We start from the raw sequence: 19912 nt of genomic DNA on the forward strand, positions 1-19912 counted from the left end.
GGTTGCCCACAGCCCCCGTGCCTGGGATGGTGCTTGGGACGAGTCCAGCAGAAGGAACGACTGAATGATGCTGGTGATCTCTGCTCACAGACGCATGGGACAGGCAGCAGGGCGCAGCCTCAGCCTTAACGTCCAAGTCCTACCTCATGTGTCTCTCTGACCAGAGCAGTCACCCAAGGCTGGAAACAGTCCCTCCATTGTCCCCTACCCCCAGAGGGACAGACAGACACAGGAAGGTCTTTCTGGGAATGTGGCAATGTTTATTCTGAGAACAGAACAGGTCTCTGCTCTCCTGACCCCCGGGCACCCCTGAGGGGAGCAAAGCCCAGACCGGGTGGTGTGGACGGGAGGCCCCACCCACCTGCAAATGGGGACTCAGGCCTCCATGGGCTGAAGGGTCCATCAGAACCGAGCAACTGCTCTCCCACCTGGAAGAACCCAGTCCCAGCCTGGAATAACGTCATCCTCACCTGCCCAGCCCCCAGGGCCTCCTGGGGACCAGGGATCTCCGCCCAGCCAGTAGCCAGCCTGGCCCACGCAGAGGGGCAGAAGGCAAGGGAAGTGTTGCCAAATTGGTTCTGTTGGTGGGGGCAGTGCCCAGCCCTCAGGCTGAAGCCCACACAAGTCTGCCAGTTAGTCCTGGTTTGCCCCGTAGCCCAGGTGGACACGGCTGAGCAAAGACCCAAGTGTTGGCCCCAGAGGCCCCAAGCTGGCTTATCTCACCCTTCCCTCTTCACACTGACTCAGGAGTCCCCAGTGGAAACAGACACGGAGCAGAGGTGATTACATGAGTGTATAGAGTGTGCACGCATACAGAGATACACAGAGAAAGGGTGTGGTTTTGCCCTTATCCAGCACTTGTTAGGACAGTGCTAACAAACAAGAATCGTTGGCCCCACTCGGCAGAAGGGGGAAATCGAGGCACAGGAGGTTTAAGTGACTTGCTCCTGGTCATGCGCAGAGTCCTAGCCCCAGGCACCGGTTCTCGAGGGGAAGTCCCGGCTTTCAGAAGGAATCCTCTTGTCCTCCTTGTCGTTCAGTTCCCGGCCTCTCATGTGGCCCAAGGCCAGGACACAGGAGCAGAAGTGGCCGTGGAGCGAGGAGGCAAAGTCCAGAATCCAGAACCTCCAGCCAGACACTGGACCAACGGCCAGATCTGGAGCCAAAATTCAGCTTCCCAAAAGGATTCCCAGAGGGCCACAGGCATTCCCATTCTTGAACCAGCTGTGCTTCCTCATGTCGCCTGGAGAGGGCGCAGAAGAGACCCTATGCGGGTCATGGCGCCAGCACTAGCCAAGAACGCGACTGGGGCCAGCTTACAAAACACTCACTACAAAACGCCCTCTTCCTCCCCCGCCTCCAGGCTGCCTCTGAGACGCTGGGACATCCCCTCATCCCTCCCCCAGTGGAGTCGCAATAAAAGCAGAGACCACAGGAGTTGGAGTTTAAGGAGGAAAAAGGGCTCAGACTTTCAGCCTGCCTTAAAAACCCCTGGTTAAAATTGAGTTTTAAAACAGAAAGAATATAAAACGTTGAGGACTAAAAGTAACATTTTGGTCCTGGCAGCAAGAGGCCTGTGGCCTCTCTGGCTGCATCTTGGGGGGAATGTTGGTGGAGGGGCCTCTGGTCAGGCGATGGATTTACCCATCTCTCACCAAGCCCAATGGGTCTCGCAGTAGAAGGGGGTCCCCATGCCGCCCCCCCAACCCCCTCACCCACTCCTTCTGGCCTCAGGGCAGTGGAGGCAGGAAGAGGCCCTTCTTCTCCACACTGTCACCACCTCTCCAGGGACCTTACCCCAGGGGCTGGGAGGCAACCAGAGCCTGGAATGAGAGGGTAGCCGCAGCCCCTCCTGGCACCTGGGCACCTGCCTTTGAGAGGACCTGAGAGCAGAGGCGAGGCCCAGGACGGAGCCCGGATCTCCGGGGGCTGTGGGGGTTGGGGGGGCCCAGCTCCTGCCAGGGGCTCACAGGCATCATTTACTCATTTGGCAAATCTCTGCTGAATAAATAAATGGATGGGATGAGAGAATGAACGGATGTCACCTGTCTATCTCCCAGATTCCAGCCTGAGCAGGAACCCAGCAAGAGCCAAGAGTCCTTTCAAGGTGGTTGGAAAACCAGGTGTAGGTGACAGAGAAAGCAAGGTCTGGGACATGGGAGCAGGCCCAGGACACGAGGGGCAAGAGTGGGGCTGGGGGACTTGGCAGTTGGTGTGTAAACAAGTGACATCTTCTTGGCACTCCGTCGGCAGACAGCAGGGCCTTGGGAAAATGTTTTCAACGGATAAGAGTCCCTTAGTGGTGGTGACAGGTGGGGTAAGGAGGGCTATTTTGAATCTCAGGGAAGAAGACTCCTCCATAAGAAGGGGATGCCTTGGGGTCTTGGGGACACTGAGGGCCAGAGAGGGGCAGAGACCTCCCCAGGTCACACAGCAAGTCAGTGGAAAAGTTGGGAAAAGGACCCCAGTGTCCTGGCTCCCAGGCTAGTCCCTGGCCTGGTTGGGGACATGCAGGTGGTGGTGAGAGCTGTGGGGGCCAGGTAGGCGGGCAGGAGTCAGATAGCCCTAAGGGAGGCACTGCTCAGTACGCGCACAGCAATTGTGCCTGGCAGGTCACTGGACTGCCCGTTGTTGCGGTCCTGGAGGCGGAGGGTGTGCAGGGCCTGGAGGTCGTCCGGGTCAGCCTTCAGGCACACCTGGCCCAGGAACTCGTCCTTCAGGACTCGGTGGTTCCAGATCTGGGGGGAGACAGAGATCATGGGGTGCATCTCCAAGACCAGGAGCACAGGTTTGTGGGGTGCTGGCAGCAGTGGCAGGGCCTTGGATCCCCTTCTGCAGGGCAAGCCCGGCTGAGGAAGAGGAGACTGGCACTGCCTCGGGCTCCCCAGGACCTCGAGCCAGACTATGCCCCTTCTGGAGCCTCGGGCTTGCTCCCAGCTGTCAAAGCCCCCTTCACATATAAAGCTAAATCTATTATTACTAGCTCTGCTACTGACCTTGGGTGACCTTGGACACATGATACACCCTCTGCCTGGTTTCCTCATCTGTAATATGAGGGTTGGATCAACGGCCTCTAAGGGCCCTTCTAGCCCTGACATCTACAGGTCTGTGATTTGATCTAGTGGGACCCAGTGGCTCCCCCGGGGCACCCAAGTATTTGTTTACAGATGGTTCTCACCCAGAGACACGGTGGCCTGGGCCTGGGGGACAGAGGGCTTCCTGCTAATGAGCTCAGAATTGTTGTCACTGGCCACCTTAGCCTGAGAGGGGAGGTCCCCTGTTCTCAGGAAACAGCCACCTGCACCATACGCCGTCTCAGTGCCACTTTTGCAGGTAAACCCACCGACGCGGGATTTAAGGAACAGTTCCAAAGGCTTTGGGGCAAGGTTGGCAGAGATGACCACTGTCACTGACCAGAAGACTGACCCTGGTGGGGTCAGAATCACACCGGCTAATCCGCTCACCCCACAGAGGGGAGGCAGGGGCACCAGGAGGCACAGGCAAGAGAATTCCCAAGGCCACAAGTGTCAGGGACAGAGTGGGAACCAGAACCCAGCATTCCTGGGTCCCCATCAAGGCTCTGTCACCCTGGGCTCTGCCCCTCTGAGTGGGGAGGCATCAGGCTGGGGGCCCAGAAGGGGCCCCAGGACAGGTGGGCTCACCTGGATGGTGATGGACTGGCCCGGCTTCTTGCGATAGAAGATGCCTTTCACATTGTACTCGGGCTTCGAGGTGCCTTTCTGCACAGCCGAGCGGACTTTGTCCCCCTCACACTTGATGATCACATAAGAGTTTGGCTCTGGAGAGACGGAGTGGGCGATGGGGTTAGGGTGGGGGCTGGGGCAGGGCGCAGACGGGACAAACATCTGGGAAGTGAGATCCCCTACCTGGAGCAGAAGCCTGAGCTCACATATTCAGCAGAAGGGAGACCAGAGTCTGGCCCGCTTCCTGACTTCCAGAGACAGCAGGGACACCCTGGCAATCTCTGGCCTCCAGGCCTTCACCCATGCTCTTCCCCTGCCCAGAACACCTTTCTCTCCTATTCCACGTCACCAGGCTTCATACCTTAACACCTCCTCAGCCTGCAGAAGGCCACCCCCTCCAGGAAGCCACCCCCCCCAGCCCTCCCTCCCGGCTGCCTGTCCTGGGTCTAACTGCCCCACCACACTGGAAGCCACCCAAGAGCCGGGGGCAGAGCTGCTTCCTCTCTCTGCACACAGTTTCATTCCAGGGCTGGGCCCAGAGTGGATGGAGGTCAGGCAAGAGTTGCTCACTCAATGAGCAAGACAGGAGAGCTCTGGAGGCTGGGTGTCCGTGGCTGGGGACAGGGGAGAGGGCCCGGGGTGACCTCCCCGGGGAGGAGGGCCAGGGCTTTCCCAGGGCAAGCTCACCTGACGGGGACTCCTTGAGACCAGCAGCCGCCAGGACGTGCACCTGGGTCACCTGCTGGGGGTAGCCGCACAGGGAGCTCCAGCAGGAGCGGGGAGGCTCGTCCAGGCGCAGCTCCCTGGGACAGGGCAGAGGGGAAAGACAGAGAGGGGCCAGGGAGATGGAAGGTGAGGGGGTTCAAGAAGTGGGGAGGGGGAGTGGAGCAGTGTTTAGTCCAGACATTGCTCATCCTGGGCAAACTCCCAACAGCTTCCTGCTGCTCCATCCCCACCCAAGGGGGCCCCATCCTCCCCGACAGGAACAGCAATTTACTGAGCACCTCCTGTGGGCCAAGCCTCTGCTGGCAGTTACAGGTATTGTTTCTAATCCTCACAAAGCCCTGGGAGGCAGGTATTATTATGCCCATTTTACAGATTAGGGAGCATGAGGCTCGCCAGGGAGCAGTGGAGTCTAGACTAGCAGGACTGAGGTACCCTGATCCCACCACAAAAGCTGCCTCCCGGCCTGGGATGTGGGCAGGGAGCACGGAACCTGGGCTACCTCCCAAGGTGGGAGGGCAGTGTGGGACCCACAGGGTCTGCACCCCAGCAGAGCCAGGGATGACTTCAGCAGTCCCCCTAGCCCGACTCTACTGTCCCCCGACCTCCATCCCCAGCTCTGATCCATAAAATGGAGGGGTCAGACCTCCCATTCAGGGTTTGGAAAGAGCAAATGAGATGAGGGAAAGCTTCTTCGTAAACTGTGAAGTAGCGTGCACATGTGAGAAGCTGTTCCTTTATGTGGCCAACAGAGCCTGGGACAGGGGAGCGGGGGAAGGGAGAGGAAGGAGACGGCATTGGGTCAGCCCAGGGAGGCGGGAGGCCTGGGCCCCACGCCTTGGGATGACACTGAACAGCGCCGAGCTGCAGATGCAGGTCAGCCTGGTGTGGACCTCAGCCCTAGCAGCCCTGGGCCCCGCGCACCGGCAGCTGGAGGGCACATCAGTGAAGATTCGGAGCAGGAACTCGCCGGTGTGGCCTGGCTCAAAGGTGGTGGGGATGATGACGTAGCGGCCCTCGGGCTGCTCTGTCCGCAGGAAGACGCTGCGCGAGTTGATGTAGATGGAGCTGGCGGCCCTGTGCTGCAGGCTGTGCATGCGGTACTGGCGGTTCTCCTCCACCTGCAGGGGAGGGAGGGGCCAGGTCACCCAGGGCCGCCCCCAGCTCCACCCCGCCCCATCCCACATCCCACATCTCTCCCTCGCAGCTGTGAACAGAGGGACAGAATCCACTTACATGAAGTGCCCAGAACAGGCAAACCTACAGAGACAGAAGTAGATGTGCGTCTGCAGGGCCGGGGGCAGGAAGGCGGATGGGACTGGGTGGTGATGGCTAAAGGGTGTGGGGTTTCTTTTTGGGGCGATGTTCTAAAACTGATTAAGGTGAAGGCTGCACAACTCCATGAATACGCTAAAAGTCATTGTATGCTTTCAATGAGTGAATCGTACAGTATGTGAATCATATCTCAATACAGCTGTTAAAAGGAGGGGGGCGCAATAGGAATCCCCCTGATGACAATGTCCATGGGCTTCTGACCATCACAACAGAATCAATTATTACTGTCTGCCCCGGTCACAGCTCGTGCCCATGAAACGACATGGCCAGCTGCCAGGACATGCTAGACCTTTCCAGAAACAAATGCCACGACAAGCTGTAGTCACATCCGGGAAGCTCACAACACATCAAAGTCACAACACGTCAGCACACAATGAGTGACCAACACGACACGAGCAGCTCTTATGACACAGTGGGAGCACATCAAATGCCAGGGACTCGACTCAGACCACGTGCCTCGCACATTCACGCGATTTCACTGGGTTCTCGGTGTCTGGCAGGTCCTTGGTGTCCCACTACGCTGAGTGTCATCACGCACCAGGCATCACAACACGCAGAGGGCCGCGGGGCCCAGGCCTGGGGAGTGGCCAGCAGGAAGCCTGCCTGGCTCTGCCCAGGACGCCTCTCCCCAGCGCCCAGGACAGCCTCTAACTCAGGGGGGACGGAGCCCTGAGGGAGGAGAGGCAGGGGCCTCCCAGAGCCCGGCCCCAAACCCCAGCAATCCTCCCCTTTGCCACCCACCAAATAGCCTGTGGGGCTGGGGCAGGAAGAAATCAGGCAGAGAGCTCCCACGGGAGTCAATCCAGGGTGGGCTGGGCCCTCTGTGGGTATTCCAAACAGGACCCATGCCACATGCTCGTGGTGTCAGCCAACGTGGCCAGGGTGGCGGAGTGATGTTGGTGACCAAGGTGTTCTAGAATGTTCTCCTCCAGGCCCAGGCGGCCCAAACTCCAGATCCCTTGCTCTCCTCACCCCGAGCAGGGGTCCCAGCTGACCTCACCTGGTAGATGTCAAAGCCAATGGCCAGATTTTCACCCTTGCCGCCCCGGCGGGTGGACTGTTTCGGCCGCTGCTGGATGCAGATCAACACTTCATCTTCTGGCTTCTTGACGTCAAAAATGTACTACAGGTTCGGCCGAGGAAGAGAAACACCACAGTGAGACCATGCTACTGGCTCCCAGAAGCTGGGCCCAGAGCCGGGCCCCAGCTCAGCTGTGTGAGCCTGCGCAAGCCACATCACCTCTCTGAGCCTCCATCCCTCACCTGTAGGATGGGCCTACAATGCCCACCTTGCATCAGGGTGGGAGGACTCAAGGAGATCACGGATGCTCAGCTCAGAGCCTGCACACAGTTGGTGCTCAATAAAGGCACACCAAGAGTGAAGACTAAGCAGTTGCCGGGGTTGTGACCGAGGAGGCTGCAGGGGAGAGGTCCCTGCATGGGAGCCCACCTGGCCACATTCCCCAGAAGCAGCAGCGTTGTGTGTGTGGAAACAAGGGGCCGGAGCCCCTGGCTCATCCTCTAAATGTCCCTGTAACTCTGGACAAGGCACTCACGAGTGCTCAGAGCCTCAGGTTTCACATTTTTAGCTTCTGCGGGTCAGACTGTGAGAGTGGGGCCATGTGACCACCCAGACGTGCCCATCGCAGCCCCACTGTACAGACAGGTGTGCTGAGGCCCATGGAGGGACATGTGCCTGAGGTCACGCAGGAGTCCACGGCAGGACAGCGGCCAGGGCCCCCGCAGCTGCTCAAGGGTCCCCGAGAACGCCCACCTGCGGGTTCTGGAAGAAGGTGTCCTTGTGGTTGATGCAGCCCCCACTGCGGTTCTGATGCGGGTCCTCGTGGTGCGTCCAGGCGCCGTGCAGCCGGGCCTCCTCCCACGTCTTGTGGATGCTCAGGTAAGATGTGTTGATCAGGCGACACTTGATGATGTCGGTGAAGTATTGGCACAGGTCCTTGAAGGTCATCCTGGGCGCGGCAAGGGGCTGAGCTGGGCAGATCCCCCCCACCCCTCCAGCTGCCCTCCCACTTGCCCCGCGTGCTCTGAACCACGGCCCACACAGGAGCGAGCGTGGACACGGCGTCACTGGGACCCTTCACGTTTCTTTTGGCCTCAGTTTCCTGATTTGTAAAATGGGGATGAACCTAACAACAGCTGCCTATCTCAGAGTTAGTGTAGGAACTAAGTGAGGCGAGAAAAGCACATAGCACAACTTCCGGCAGAAAGAAGGAGCTGGAAAAGGCTGGCTGTTACAATTATTAATAGCATGAATAACTGATGTGTACAGTCCTATAGTTTATAGAGCATGCCTCCATCCATTATCTTCCATAGCTGTTGTGAGGCCTGAATAAGCTGGGGGTAGGAACCCCTCGGTGAGCATGCTGCAGTGGCCAGGATGTCACTGCACACACCTCCAAGAGCCTGGGGATGGGGGTGCTCACTCCCTTCAAGGGTACTCATACATGAGAACATGCACGCAGATGCACCAGCTGTGAACACATATGAGAAGGCCTTAGGAAGAAGCCCTTTCCACTGACGAGGGTTTCCTAGTGCCAGGTTTTAATCTGACTGACCCCTGAGGCAGACTGGACAAAGTGGATCTCGTCCACAGGAGCCCAGACCAGAGGGCCTGCAGGGCCTCTTGCAGTGGCTCCCCTGACACTTGCAGGAGGGGTCCTCACTAGGGTGCCAGGATCATTGCCATCTGCCTCTGAGCCGGCCTGGTGCTCTCACAATGTCCACCGCACATGGGGCACCCCGTATCCATCCAGGAAATGGGTGATTCTCCAAATCAAGTGTCCTGCTGAAGAATGACACTGAGCCTGGCCCAAGTCGGGACTGAATGCAGGGTGAATGAATGCAGGAGTGAACGAATGCAGGCTGAATGAACGCAGGAGTGAATGAACGCAGGAGTGAATGAATGAATGCAGGCTGAATGAATGCGGGAGTGAACGAATTCAGGAGAGAATGGATGTAGGAGTGAATAAATGCAGGCTGCACGAATGAATGAATGAACGCAAGAATCATTATTAGGCTCCTTAAGCAAGGCTATCGCCATTTTCCCAGCCCACCCCCGACCCGTGTGCCTCCTAAGCTCCCCTCACATCCCCAGCCTCGCTCTTCCCAAACCCAGGCATGCTCTCTTGTCTCTGAGTGGGGCTCTCTCCTTGCCCACCAGGGGCTCCTCAGCACCCCAAGTCTCAGCTTAGGGGCTAGCTCCTCCGTGAGGCCTCTCCTCTCCCCTACCTGCTCTAGACAATCAGGCTGCCAGCATGCACCTGTCCTCTGGTCAATCCCCCACCTGCTGGCATCCTGGCCCCCTTGCCGAGGGCTCAGCCTGGGTGCCAGAGCAGTCCAGGGTACCCTAAGGTGGGCATGGGGACTGTGGGAATAAAAGGGCCCATTACTGCCCAACTCATCTTATAGAGGAGGAAACAGGCTCAGAGAGATGGCGTGACTTGTCCAAGGGCACACAGCAAGGTGACGGTGGGGCCTTTGCTAGCGCCCTGGCTCCTGCCCCACCAGCCAGTTCTCCCTGCCAACCCACAGGAGGCTCCTTCCCCAGCCTGCGGAAGCACACTCACCAGAACTCACCGTCGTCCTGCACTGTCATGCCCATCTTCTCCCGCTCACTCTTGCTGACTTGCTGCCACTCCTCTGAGCTGGCATGTGAGCACGGAAGAGGGATGAGGGAGGGGTATGAGAGGAGGGACCCCCCAGGACCACCCTGGCAAGGAAGAGGAGGCACGAGGGGCAGCTCGGCACCAAGCCCATCAGTGTGGGTATGGCTAGGGGCACCGAGGCCCAGGGCCAGCCCCTCTACGAGAAGCCCTATCTGCTCACTCCCGCAGGCAACCGTGGCTGCCACCACACCAGGGGCCCAGAGGTCTGGGAGCAAAGCTGCAGGTTGGGGGGCAAGCAAGGGACGACCCTCCATGAGGGGGCTCCGTCACTGGGGACTGGACTCTGCTCCTCTCCTCGCCTCACCAGGGCCAGGAGCCAAGCACAGAGCAGTCACCCCCATCCTCAGCCCTGGTGGCCTCCCTGCCTGCTTTCCTCCCCACTCACTCGCCAGACTGGTCTCTACGGCCCTGCAGGAATCAGCTCATCCCCACCTCCAGGCCTTGGCCCATGCTGAGTCCATCCCCCTACACCCACTCCAAAGGAAGCGTCCTCCTAAGGTCACCCTCCCCCAAACCCTTCAAGGCCCAGCCCCAGTGCCACCTCCTCCAGGAAGCCCACCCCTGTCCTCACCTGAGCCATCAAACCAGGGGCCGTCCCCCTGGGGTCTGCCCTGTGCCTCCTCCCTTCCCCCACCCTCTGTTCCCTGGGCCTCACGTGTCGCTCCAGGGCCCATTCCACTCCCGCTCGCCCCAGGGGTTGCGCAGGCGGATCATGTCCAGCTTCTCCGACTTGAACAAGGTCAGCAGGCCGTGGCCCAGGCGCACCTTGCGCACATCGGTGATGGCGTATGCGTGGCCCTTCACCAGGCCGCATGCCAGGCGGGCCTCCATGTCCTCCGCTGTCACTGCCTGCAGGAGGACACCATTGGCGGGAGGCAGCACTGGGTCAGGCTACAGGACGGGGCGGGAATGGCGGCCCTGCACTAAGGGGCGAGCGGGCTCCTGTGTGGTTAGGGCCCGAGCCTGGGGGGCACAGCCTTCACGGGGCGCTCTGGGAGCAGCAGTGTGGGGCCGAGGAAGAGACTGCAGTATGGTCTATGGTTGGTCCCGTGAGGGGGGTTGGAGTCAACCGGAACAATTTTGCAAGCCATGGTGGGAATATTTACACCACAGAAGTCAGCAAATGCTGCAAATCAGGGCCTTTTCTTTTTCCAGAGAGCAGTTTATCAATGTGTCACTGGGTCAGCCAACCCTGGGTTCAAATTCTGCCTTCACTGAGCCCCAGCTTTCCCACCCGGAATAAGATGATCCTCTTAAAGCGCCCGGCTGGTGCCAGCAGGCAGGGAGGCTCCCTCCCCTCTTCTGGTCACCTTCTAGCCTCAGACCTTGACGGAGGGACCCTCAGAGGCATCCACACCCATCAGCACAGCATGAGAGGCCCGGGAGAGGGAGATGTTGGTCGGACAGTGTGGGCAAGGCTTTCCTAGCGTGTGAGGGAGTGCGGGACGCCTGTGGGTGGGCTGCCCAGCACAGAGGGGGCTGCACCCTCCAACTGCTTCCTCCTCTCATGAGGCTGAGGGTTTGTTAAAGAGCCCCCACCTCCTGCCCCGTGGGGTCCGGTGTCGGGGAGGGGAGGCCTCTGGGGCCCGGCTCTGCGCTCACCTTGATGGAGGCGCTGATGAGGCCTCCTCGGCTGTGCACCTTCAACACACGCTCAAAGAGCTCGTTCCTCTTGGCCTCGTCATGGGCGAAGCCCCCCTCTGTCAGGTCGATGGGCTCGGAAACGCCACCTGTGAAGTCCACCAGCGCATCTGCTGTGTTGCCTCCATCAAGGGCCTGGTAACAGCCCGCCAGCCTGGGGAGCAATATGGAAAGAATTCCCAGTTCCTGTTCCCCTGCTGGTCTAAATCCTTTACCATATGGGAAGATTTTTTTTTTTATTAAGATTATGATAGATTACAGCCTTGCGAGATTTCAGTTGTACATTATTGTTAGTCTTGTTGTGAGTACACCACTTCCCCCTTTGTGCCCTCCCCGCACCCCCCCTTTCCCTGGTAACCACCGATCAGTTCTCCTTGTCTATATGTTATCTTTCACCTATGAGTGGAGTCATATAGAGTTAGTCTTTCTCTGTCTGGCTTATTTCGCTCAACATAATACCCTCGAGGTCCATCCATGTTGCTGCGAATGGACCAATTTTGTCCTTTTTTATGGCTGAGTAGTATTCCATTGTGTATATATACCATATCTTCTTTATCCAATCATCAGTTTCTGGGCATTTAGGTTGGTTCCACGTCTTGGCTATTGTAAATAATGCTGTGATGAACATAGGGGTGCAAAGGACTCTTGGGATTTCTGATTTCAGGTTCTTAGGATAGATACCCAGTAGTGGGATGGCTGGGTCATAAGGTATTTCTATTTTTAACTTTTTGAGACATCTCCATACTGTTTTCCATAGTGGCTGCACTAGTTTGCATTCCCACCAACAGTGTATGAGGGTTCCTTTTTCTCCACAACCTCTCCAACATTTGTCGCTCTTGGTTTTGGATGTTTTTGCCAATCTAACGGGTGTAAGGTGATATCTTAGTGTAGTTTTGATTTGCATTTCCCTGATGATTAGTGATGATGAACATCTTTTCATGTGTCTATTGGCCATACTTATATCTTCTTTGGAGAAATGTCTGTTCATGTCCTCTGCCCATTTTTTGATCAGGTTGTTTGTTTTTTTGTTGTTAAGCCGTGTGAGTTCTTTGTATATTATGGAGATTAACCCTTTGTCGCATAAGTGGCTTGTAAATATTTTTTCCCAATTAGTGGGCTGTTTTTTTGTTTCAGTCCTGTTTTCCCTTGCCTTGAAGAAGCTCTTTAGTCTGATGAAATCCCATTTGTTTATTTTTTCTATTGTTTCCCTCAACTGAGGAGTTATAGTGTCTGAAAAGATTCTTTTGAAACTGATGTCAAAGAGTGTACTGCCTATATTTTCTTCTAGAAGACTTATTGTTTCAGGCCTAATCTTTAGGTCTTTGATCCATTTTGAGTTTATTTTGGTGTGTGGTGAAAAAGAATGGTCAATTTTCAATCTTTTGCATGTGGCTGTCCAGTTTTCCCAGCACCATTTGTTAAAGAGACTTTCTTTTCTCCAATGCAGGCCCTCCACTCCTTTGTCGAAGATTAGCTGTCCACAGATGTATGGTTTTATCTCTGGGCTTTCAATTCTGTTCCATTGATCTGTGCACCTGTTTTTGTACCAGTAACATGCTGTTTTGATCACTGTAGCTTTGTAGTATGTTTTGAAACGGGGATTGTGATGCCTCCAGCTTTGTTTTTCTTACTCAGGATTGCTTTAGCAATTTGCGGTCTTTTGTTGCCCCATATGAATTTTTGGATTCTTTGTTCAATTTCTGTAAAGAATGTTATTGGGATTCTGATTGGGATGGCGTTGAATCTGTAGATTGCTTTAGATAGTATGGACATTTTAACTATGTTTATTCTTCCAATCCATGTGCATGGAATGTCTTTCCATCTCTTTATGTTGTCGTCAATTTCTTTCAAGAAAGTCTTGTAGTTTTCATTGTATAAATCCTTCACTTCCTTGGTTAAATTTATCCCAAGGTATTTTATTCTTTTTGTCGTGATTGTGAATGGGATTGAGTTCTTGAGTTCTTTTTCTGTTAGTTCATTGTTAGTGTATAGAAATGCTACTGATTTATGTATGTTGATTTTACACCCTGCTACTTTGCTGTAGCTGTTGATTGTTTCTAATAGTTTTTCTATGGATTCTTTGGGGTTTTCTATATATAAGATCATGTCGTCCGCAAACAGCGAGAGTTTTACTTCTTCATTACCTATTTGGATTCCTTTTATTTCTTTTTCCTGCCGAATTGCTCTGGCCAACACCTCCAGTACTGTGTTGAATAGGAGTGGTGAAAGTGGGCACCCTTGTCTTGTTCCTGTCCTCAGAGGGATGGCTTTCAGTTTTTGTCCATTGAGTATGATGTTGGCAGTGGGTTTGTCATATACGGCCTTTATTATGTTGAGGTACTTTCCTTCTATACCCATTTTATTGAGGGTTTTTATCATAAATCGATGTTGGATCTTGTCGAATGCCTTCTCTGCATCTATTGAGATGATCATGTGGTTTTTGTTTCTCAATTTGTTAATGTAGTGTATCACGTTGATTGACTTGCGCATGTTGAACCATCCATATGGGAAGATTTTTGAGACTCAGAGAGGTCAAGCAAACTTCTAGGTCACACAGCAGGCCCCCTGGGACAGCCAACACTAGAACTCAGGTCTCCAGCTCCCAGGCCGACGTTTGTCCCACTGACCCACACCATTATATCACTCAAATTCCCCTTTGCCTTCACAGCCCCATCTTCAAAAATAAGCTGTCCAGAAATCTAGTTAATTCTTTTCAAAAACATTAAAAGCTCATATATCTTTTTTTTTTAATGAGGAAGATTGGCCCTCATCGAACATCTGTTGCCAATCTTCCTCTTTGTGCTTGAGGAAGATTGTCACTGAGCTAACATGTGTGCCAATCTTCCTCTATCTCATGTGGGATGCTGCCATAGCATGGCTTGAGAAGTGATGCTAGGTCCGTGCCCAGGATCTGAACCTGCAAACCCCAGGCCACCTGAGCGGAGTGCACAAACTTAACCACTACACCTCCAGGCCAGCCCTGATGTTAAAAGCTCATATATCTTTTGATACATCAATTCTGGATGAGTAACATTATTTATAACAACGTAAAACTAGAAATCACCTAAATGTCTAACAACAAGGGAACTGGGTTTAAAAACTAATGCTGGGTCTCCACTCTGGAACATTCAGCAGCCAGTGAACACAGCACTGCCGAAGAAGTCCCCTGGGAGGGAAACGCTAGCACTCACTTGTTACATTTGAAAAAGCAATATAGCTGGGTTCCTGTCACATTTAAAAGGTACGCAATAATTCACTTAAAATATATTAAGCATCTACCATGTGTAACACACCAGGTGCTGGGGACCCAGTTGTGGCTCCTTATTTAAATGTTAGGAAAAGGCCTGGGGCCTGGCTTACAGGCAGGGTGCTGGATGTGAACGTGAGAAGCAGAATGGGATATATAACATAACACTATTTACGTACATTGAAAACACATGCCAGCGAAACAGCAACACAGGTTTTGTAAGGAACCCACAAACAAAAAGATGCATCAACGATGTTGAAAGAGCTGCCAGCGGTCGGGGAGGGTGTGGGAGGGGCACAGAGGGCAAAGGGAGCCAGTGGGGACATGCAGGGGGGACCATGGCGGAGCAGGTCCTGAACAGACGGGCCCCTTTTCTATACTTTCTGGATTTGCTACAACAGACGTGCATTCGTTTTATAATTTAAAAAGTAAATAAACGAAAAAACAAGCAAGTATAAATGGTGCAGCCACTGTGGAAAACAGTTTGGTGGTTACTCAAAAATTTAAACATAGAACCACCATAAGACCCAGCGATTCACTCCTAGGTACATATCCAAAGACCTGAAGGCAGAGCCTCAAACACCGACGTTCACAGCGGCGTTATCCATAACAGCCACGCGGGGGAGCAACCCAAGTGCCCATGGACGGAGGACTGGATAAACAGAGTGCGGCACAGACACGCAACGGAATACGATTCAGCCACAAGGAGGAATGAAATTTTGACACCAGCTACACCTGGACGGACCTTGAAAACCTTCTGCTAACCGAAACAAGCCAGACACAGAAGGACAAACACTGCGTGATTCCACTCACATGAGCTCCCTGGAATAGGCCAATCCACAGAGACAGAAAGCACAAGAGAGGTCCCCAGGGGCTGAGGGAGCGGGGAAGCGGGAGCTACTGTTTAGCGGGTACCGAGTTTACGTTGGGGGTGATGACAAAGTTTTGGGTATAGACAGTGGTGATGGGTACACAGCACTGTGAATGCAACTCATGCCACGGAATCGTACATTTATACACAGTCAAACTGATAAATACTTTACCACAGTAAAAAATATAATAAAACTATTATAAAAACAAAAAACCCGAGCAAGCCCCCTGGGGGCTCTCCTGGAAGTGGGAGGCGAGGGGCCTGCACCACGGACCACGGAGACTCAGTGACCACCAGGGGGCAGGTTTTGCTTTCTTAGGATTAAAAACGGAATCTGTCAACCACTGTGTTTTCTTGGGTTTGTTTTTGATGTTGGGAGTTTCTGTTTTTCCTTTTCCTTTCACACACACACACACACACACACACAAACACACACACGGACACGGACACAGACACACATCATCTAAGGAGACTCACAAATGGGCCTGGGAGGAGGAACCAGGAGAGGCTCCCCCAGAGCTGGCGGGGCTGGTCTCTGAGCCCGCTGGCCCTCCTACCCCAGGCCGGCCCTGTCCTGCAGGGGTCTGGGCTGGTCACTCTGCTCCAAAGCCCTCCACAGTTCAGCAAACCTCTGCTGGTGCACGTGCTGGGGACCCAGGGCCTGGCACAGAGCAGGAGGAGGGTCAGCAAAGACAGAATGGACGGAGAGTCAGGCAGGCAGACAGATGGACAGGTGGAGGAGGGAAGCCCAGCGAGCAGGGAAGGAGGTCAATTGGTCCACCCTGTACAGCCAGCCCAGACTCAGAGCCGCCACAGCCCCAGCAAGACCCCTGGGGAGGGCTGGGCAGCTTGGATCTTTGGGAAAGAACCACCGACCTGAATGTGAGCGCAGGCTCTGTCCCCAGCCACCTGCAGGACACCTGCTGTGGCCTCAGTCTCCTCCGGTGGAAGTGAGAGTAATTATTCCTCCACGTGTGGGTTGGTCGTGGGGACTTGACACCACGTACCAGAGGACCTTCAGTCCAGGCCTCCACCCCACCCAGCACAGGCTCAGCTCTGGGTGCCCAGGCTCTCAGCCTGCTCTGTGACTTTACACCAGCCCCTCATGTCTCTGTGCCTGGAGCCCTGGCTGGAGGAACACCCATGCAGAGCCCATCAGGACTGTCGCCCCAGCCTGGCCATCCGCCCGCCTGCCCACTGCTGGCACCTACTTGGCATAGGCCTTCTCCACCAGGGCACACCAGAACTCATTGCGGGAGCTGGAGTGGCAGTAGATGAGCTGGTTGTTGACCGTGGGCAGCCGGTCATCGATGACCACGTCCACCCACTCCCCAAAGCGCCAGAAGTGGAAGTGGAAGATGCCCGCATAGGCGTCAGGCTTCTTGGGGTCCCACTCCTGCTCCTTCCAGTCCGGGATGACCTGGGGTGGGGGAACAGGATGGGAACACAGTGAGGGGCACAGCGGGCTTCCTGAGGACATGAAGGTGCCTGCCTCCAGGGGATCCAAATGGAAAAGAATATCGGGTCAATCCCTATCTCTGCCACGAACCAAGGTGGGACGTGGGCGAACCCTTCTCATCTCTGGGCCTCAGTTTCCCCATCTCTGCAGTGGTTGGAGACTCCCTTCGGCTCCTTCCAGCTCTGTCATTCTGCTTCTGTGAGCTTCCTCCTCCCTTCCTCGTGCCTCTATCTGCATCCTCCCCACTTAGAAATCTGCCATATCCATCCCAGTTCCACCTGGTGAATGGTGCCACCGGCCACCCAGTCCAGCCCGAGCCCGAAGCTGGGCCACGCTGGCCTCCTCGCTTTCCCTCTCTCCAACCAATGAGGTCGATCCAAGCTCCTACATTCTGCTGAAATCTGTCTCCTCTCCATCCGCCTGACACCGCCCAGGCCCAGTCCCCCTCTCGTAGCCCCTGCACACTGTAACAGCATCAGGGGTCACATCTGCCCTCACCTGCCACAGCAGCAGAGTGATCTTTCTGATCCAGTCACTTCCCCGGAAAATGAGGTCCAGCACCAATGTGCTCTGCCCCCCACCCCCACCTCCCAGGCTCTCTACCCACCCCCCACCCCTGCCCCCTCCTCCAGCTCTTCCTCTAGCTGACTCTCACTTGTCCTTTAGGATCCATCCTCCGCTTCCTCCAGGAAGCCCTCCCTGACTCTTCAGACTAGGCCAGAACCCCTGTCCATTGTGGCCCCCGGAACTTCTCTGAGACACTTCGCCCAGTTTTAATTAAACGAGTGTGTGATGTTGTGTTCAGTTCTGACACTCTCACTGGTGCGTCAGCTCTCTGAGGGCAGAGACACATCAGTCTTGGTCACTGTTATCTACCCAGCACGTAGCCCAGGCCTGGCCCAGAGGGTGCTTGATAAACAGGGGTTAACCGAATGCTTACGTTCATAGGCACCGCTTGGAACTCTAACGATACTGCTTGTTTATGGAGCATCTTGGAAATGTCAGGTACCCAGCCTGTGACCACCACGGGTTATCTCGGTTAAATTTGTGCAAAAACCCCATGAGTAGATTACTACTATCCATCTCCACTTTACAGATGAGAAAACCGAGGCTCAGAGAGGGCAAGAAACTTGTCCAGGGTCACATGGTGAGAAAACACACACATTCTTTATCAGTGCTGACAGCTCTGTGCACAGCCCCACGCTGGCAACGAGGAACCAAATGAACCAGACACAGTGCCTGCCCTCGGGAGGCTCCCAGCCTGGTGGAGGCACGCAGGCAAGTGCGAGGCTGACATGGGGTGCATGTGGGGGCGTGGGGAGAAGGGAGTGGTGGGCCCGACCCCGGAGGGCCAGCACAGCTTCTGAGCAGGCGCCCTGAGAGCTGGCAGAGGGCATCCCCCAAGTGGATGAGGACAAACAGTGGCATGGGGGCAGCAGGAGGTGGGCAGGGAGGGAAAAGCCCTCATCTAGTGAGGGAGGGGACCTGCTGGCCCTGCTGGGCACTGGACCAAATCCCCCTGACACCAGCTGCTTCTAGAAGAAAACCACCCTCGGGCGCAGGGGTGGCCGTCCAGAGATGCATGAGGAGGCTGTGAATCCAGAGGCCCAGACGGGCCTGGGCAGAGATGTCAGGCCCAGGCCGCTCCCCAACCCCCACAGCCATTAAGGATGCTGTTGTTTACACGCCTCTTACCGTCAACCAGCAACGGGGATGCTGGTAAAGAGAAATGCTCCCTGGGGGGACACTGGAGACCAAGAAAATGAAAATGCAAAGCATTTCAGGGAGAGGCGCTGAGGCCACTAATGGAGCCCCGCAGGGTGTGGGCGCGGCCCGCTGGCTGGCTGTTTCCTCACCCCTCATCCTCATTGCTGAAGGCCACCCAGGCATGGGTGAGGGAGGCAGGATTCAAACTCAGGGCTTTGGAGCCTTGCACAGGGTCTGGAACCCAGCAAGGGCCTGATGTTGGCTGGTCCCTTTTCGGTCAACTCCATCCTTTCTAAGTAAAAACCCCCAGGCCGGCCTCGGCCCTGACCCCCACACTCTCTCCCATGTTGCTTGCAGGACAGAAAGCTGTATCAAAACGGGGCACGTGCAGGGTGGGGCTACCATCGCTCCTGCAAAGATGGGAAGGCTGGGGTCCAGGGAGGAGCAAGGAGCTACCCAAGCACGCAGAGCGATGGGGAGTCGGAAGCTGAGAACACGGCCAGGCCACTGCACCCTCCCCGACTGCTCCCTGCTCTGAAAGCTCTGGACTGCACGGGGCGGAGGAGGGAGCCCTCGCTGAGACCACGGGAGCATCACCAGCCAAACCCAGGCCTCGGCTCTTAGCCTGCTGTGGCTCAAGAAGCAGCTAAGGAGGCTCCAGGACCTCAAGACCCAGAGTCAGGGATTCCCGTGGGCCTCAATTTCCCCTCCTGCATCACAGCCATTGGACCTGGCATGGGGTGGACCCAGACCAGCCCTCTCAGCTCTCTGCCCCTCTGCTGCCGGCTGGGGTTCCCTGCGAGAAGGAGACTGTCCAGGAAGGTGTGTCCACATAGCACATAAACTAAAAACCCTTCCACACCACATCTGTTCACGCCCGAAATCAAGGAAGGGACCAAAGACCCCCAGGACCACGTCAAGAGATTCAGGAACAAATCCGAAGAGGCTCCCACTGGCTAAAAAAACTATGATGGATGAAAACACATCAAATATATTACATCCATGAGGTCACAATGATACTTACACAAACAAATAATTAGTCACTCTTGGAGGATGGCAGGAAATCAACTCTTTCTTTTTTGCTGAGGAAGACTAGCTCTGAACTAACATCTGTTGCCAATCTTCCTCCATTTTTTTTTCTTTTGCTTGAGGAAGATTAGCCCTGAACTAACACCAGTGCCAGTCTTCCTCTACTTTGTATGTGGGTTGCTGCCACAGCATGGCTGACAAGTGGTATAGGTCTGTGCCCGAGATTCGAGCCTGTGAACCTGGGCCACTGGAACGGAGTGCACTGCACCAAACTTAACCACTACTCCATGGGGCCGGCCCCTCAACTCATTTTTTTGAAAATGGAAAATTAAGGGAAAGAACCGAGGATTTATCCTGCCTTTTCTATACAAACTGCACCAGAGGTTAACCAATAGCAGACGAACAGAGCTTCGTATCTGGAGATGAATTCCAGCTAAGAAATTAGAATATGAGGTTCCTACTATTTTGCAACCACTGACAAATCATGGATTTAGGCAATCGTGGCTTCTA

At 55.1% G+C, this 19912-nt stretch overlaps 1 protein-coding gene across 2 annotated transcripts in view; it reads right to left on the reverse strand.

The window, feature by feature from the left end:
* Positions 1–236: 236 nt before the first annotated feature.
* CAPN5 (calpain 5) overlaps positions 237–19912 on the reverse strand; it is a 55340-nt gene continuing 35664 nt past the window's right edge. For both annotated transcript variants that reach the window (XM_008539315.2, XM_070624008.1), the window contains exons 4-13: positions 16419–16627; positions 11051–11243; positions 10104–10297; positions 9350–9427; positions 7537–7732; positions 6763–6885; positions 5352–5548; positions 4392–4507; positions 3663–3799; positions 237–2738 (exon numbers count right to left, since the gene is read on the reverse strand). In XM_008539315.2, the coding sequence (XP_008537537.2) occupies positions 2556–2738; positions 3663–3799; positions 4392–4507; positions 5352–5548; positions 6763–6885; positions 7537–7732; positions 9350–9427; positions 10104–10297; positions 11051–11243; positions 16419–16627 (1626 nt within the window). In that variant the 3' untranslated portion in view covers positions 237–2555. The remainder of the gene's footprint in view (positions 2739–3662; positions 3800–4391; positions 4508–5351; positions 5549–6762; positions 6886–7536; positions 7733–9349; positions 9428–10103; positions 10298–11050; positions 11244–16418; positions 16628–19912) is intronic.

The sequence above is a fragment of the Equus przewalskii genome, chromosome 6 (genome assembly GCF_037783145.1).
Source record: "Equus przewalskii isolate Varuska chromosome 6, EquPr2, whole genome shotgun sequence".
Taxonomy (NCBI): domain Eukaryota; kingdom Metazoa; phylum Chordata; class Mammalia; order Perissodactyla; family Equidae; genus Equus; species Equus przewalskii.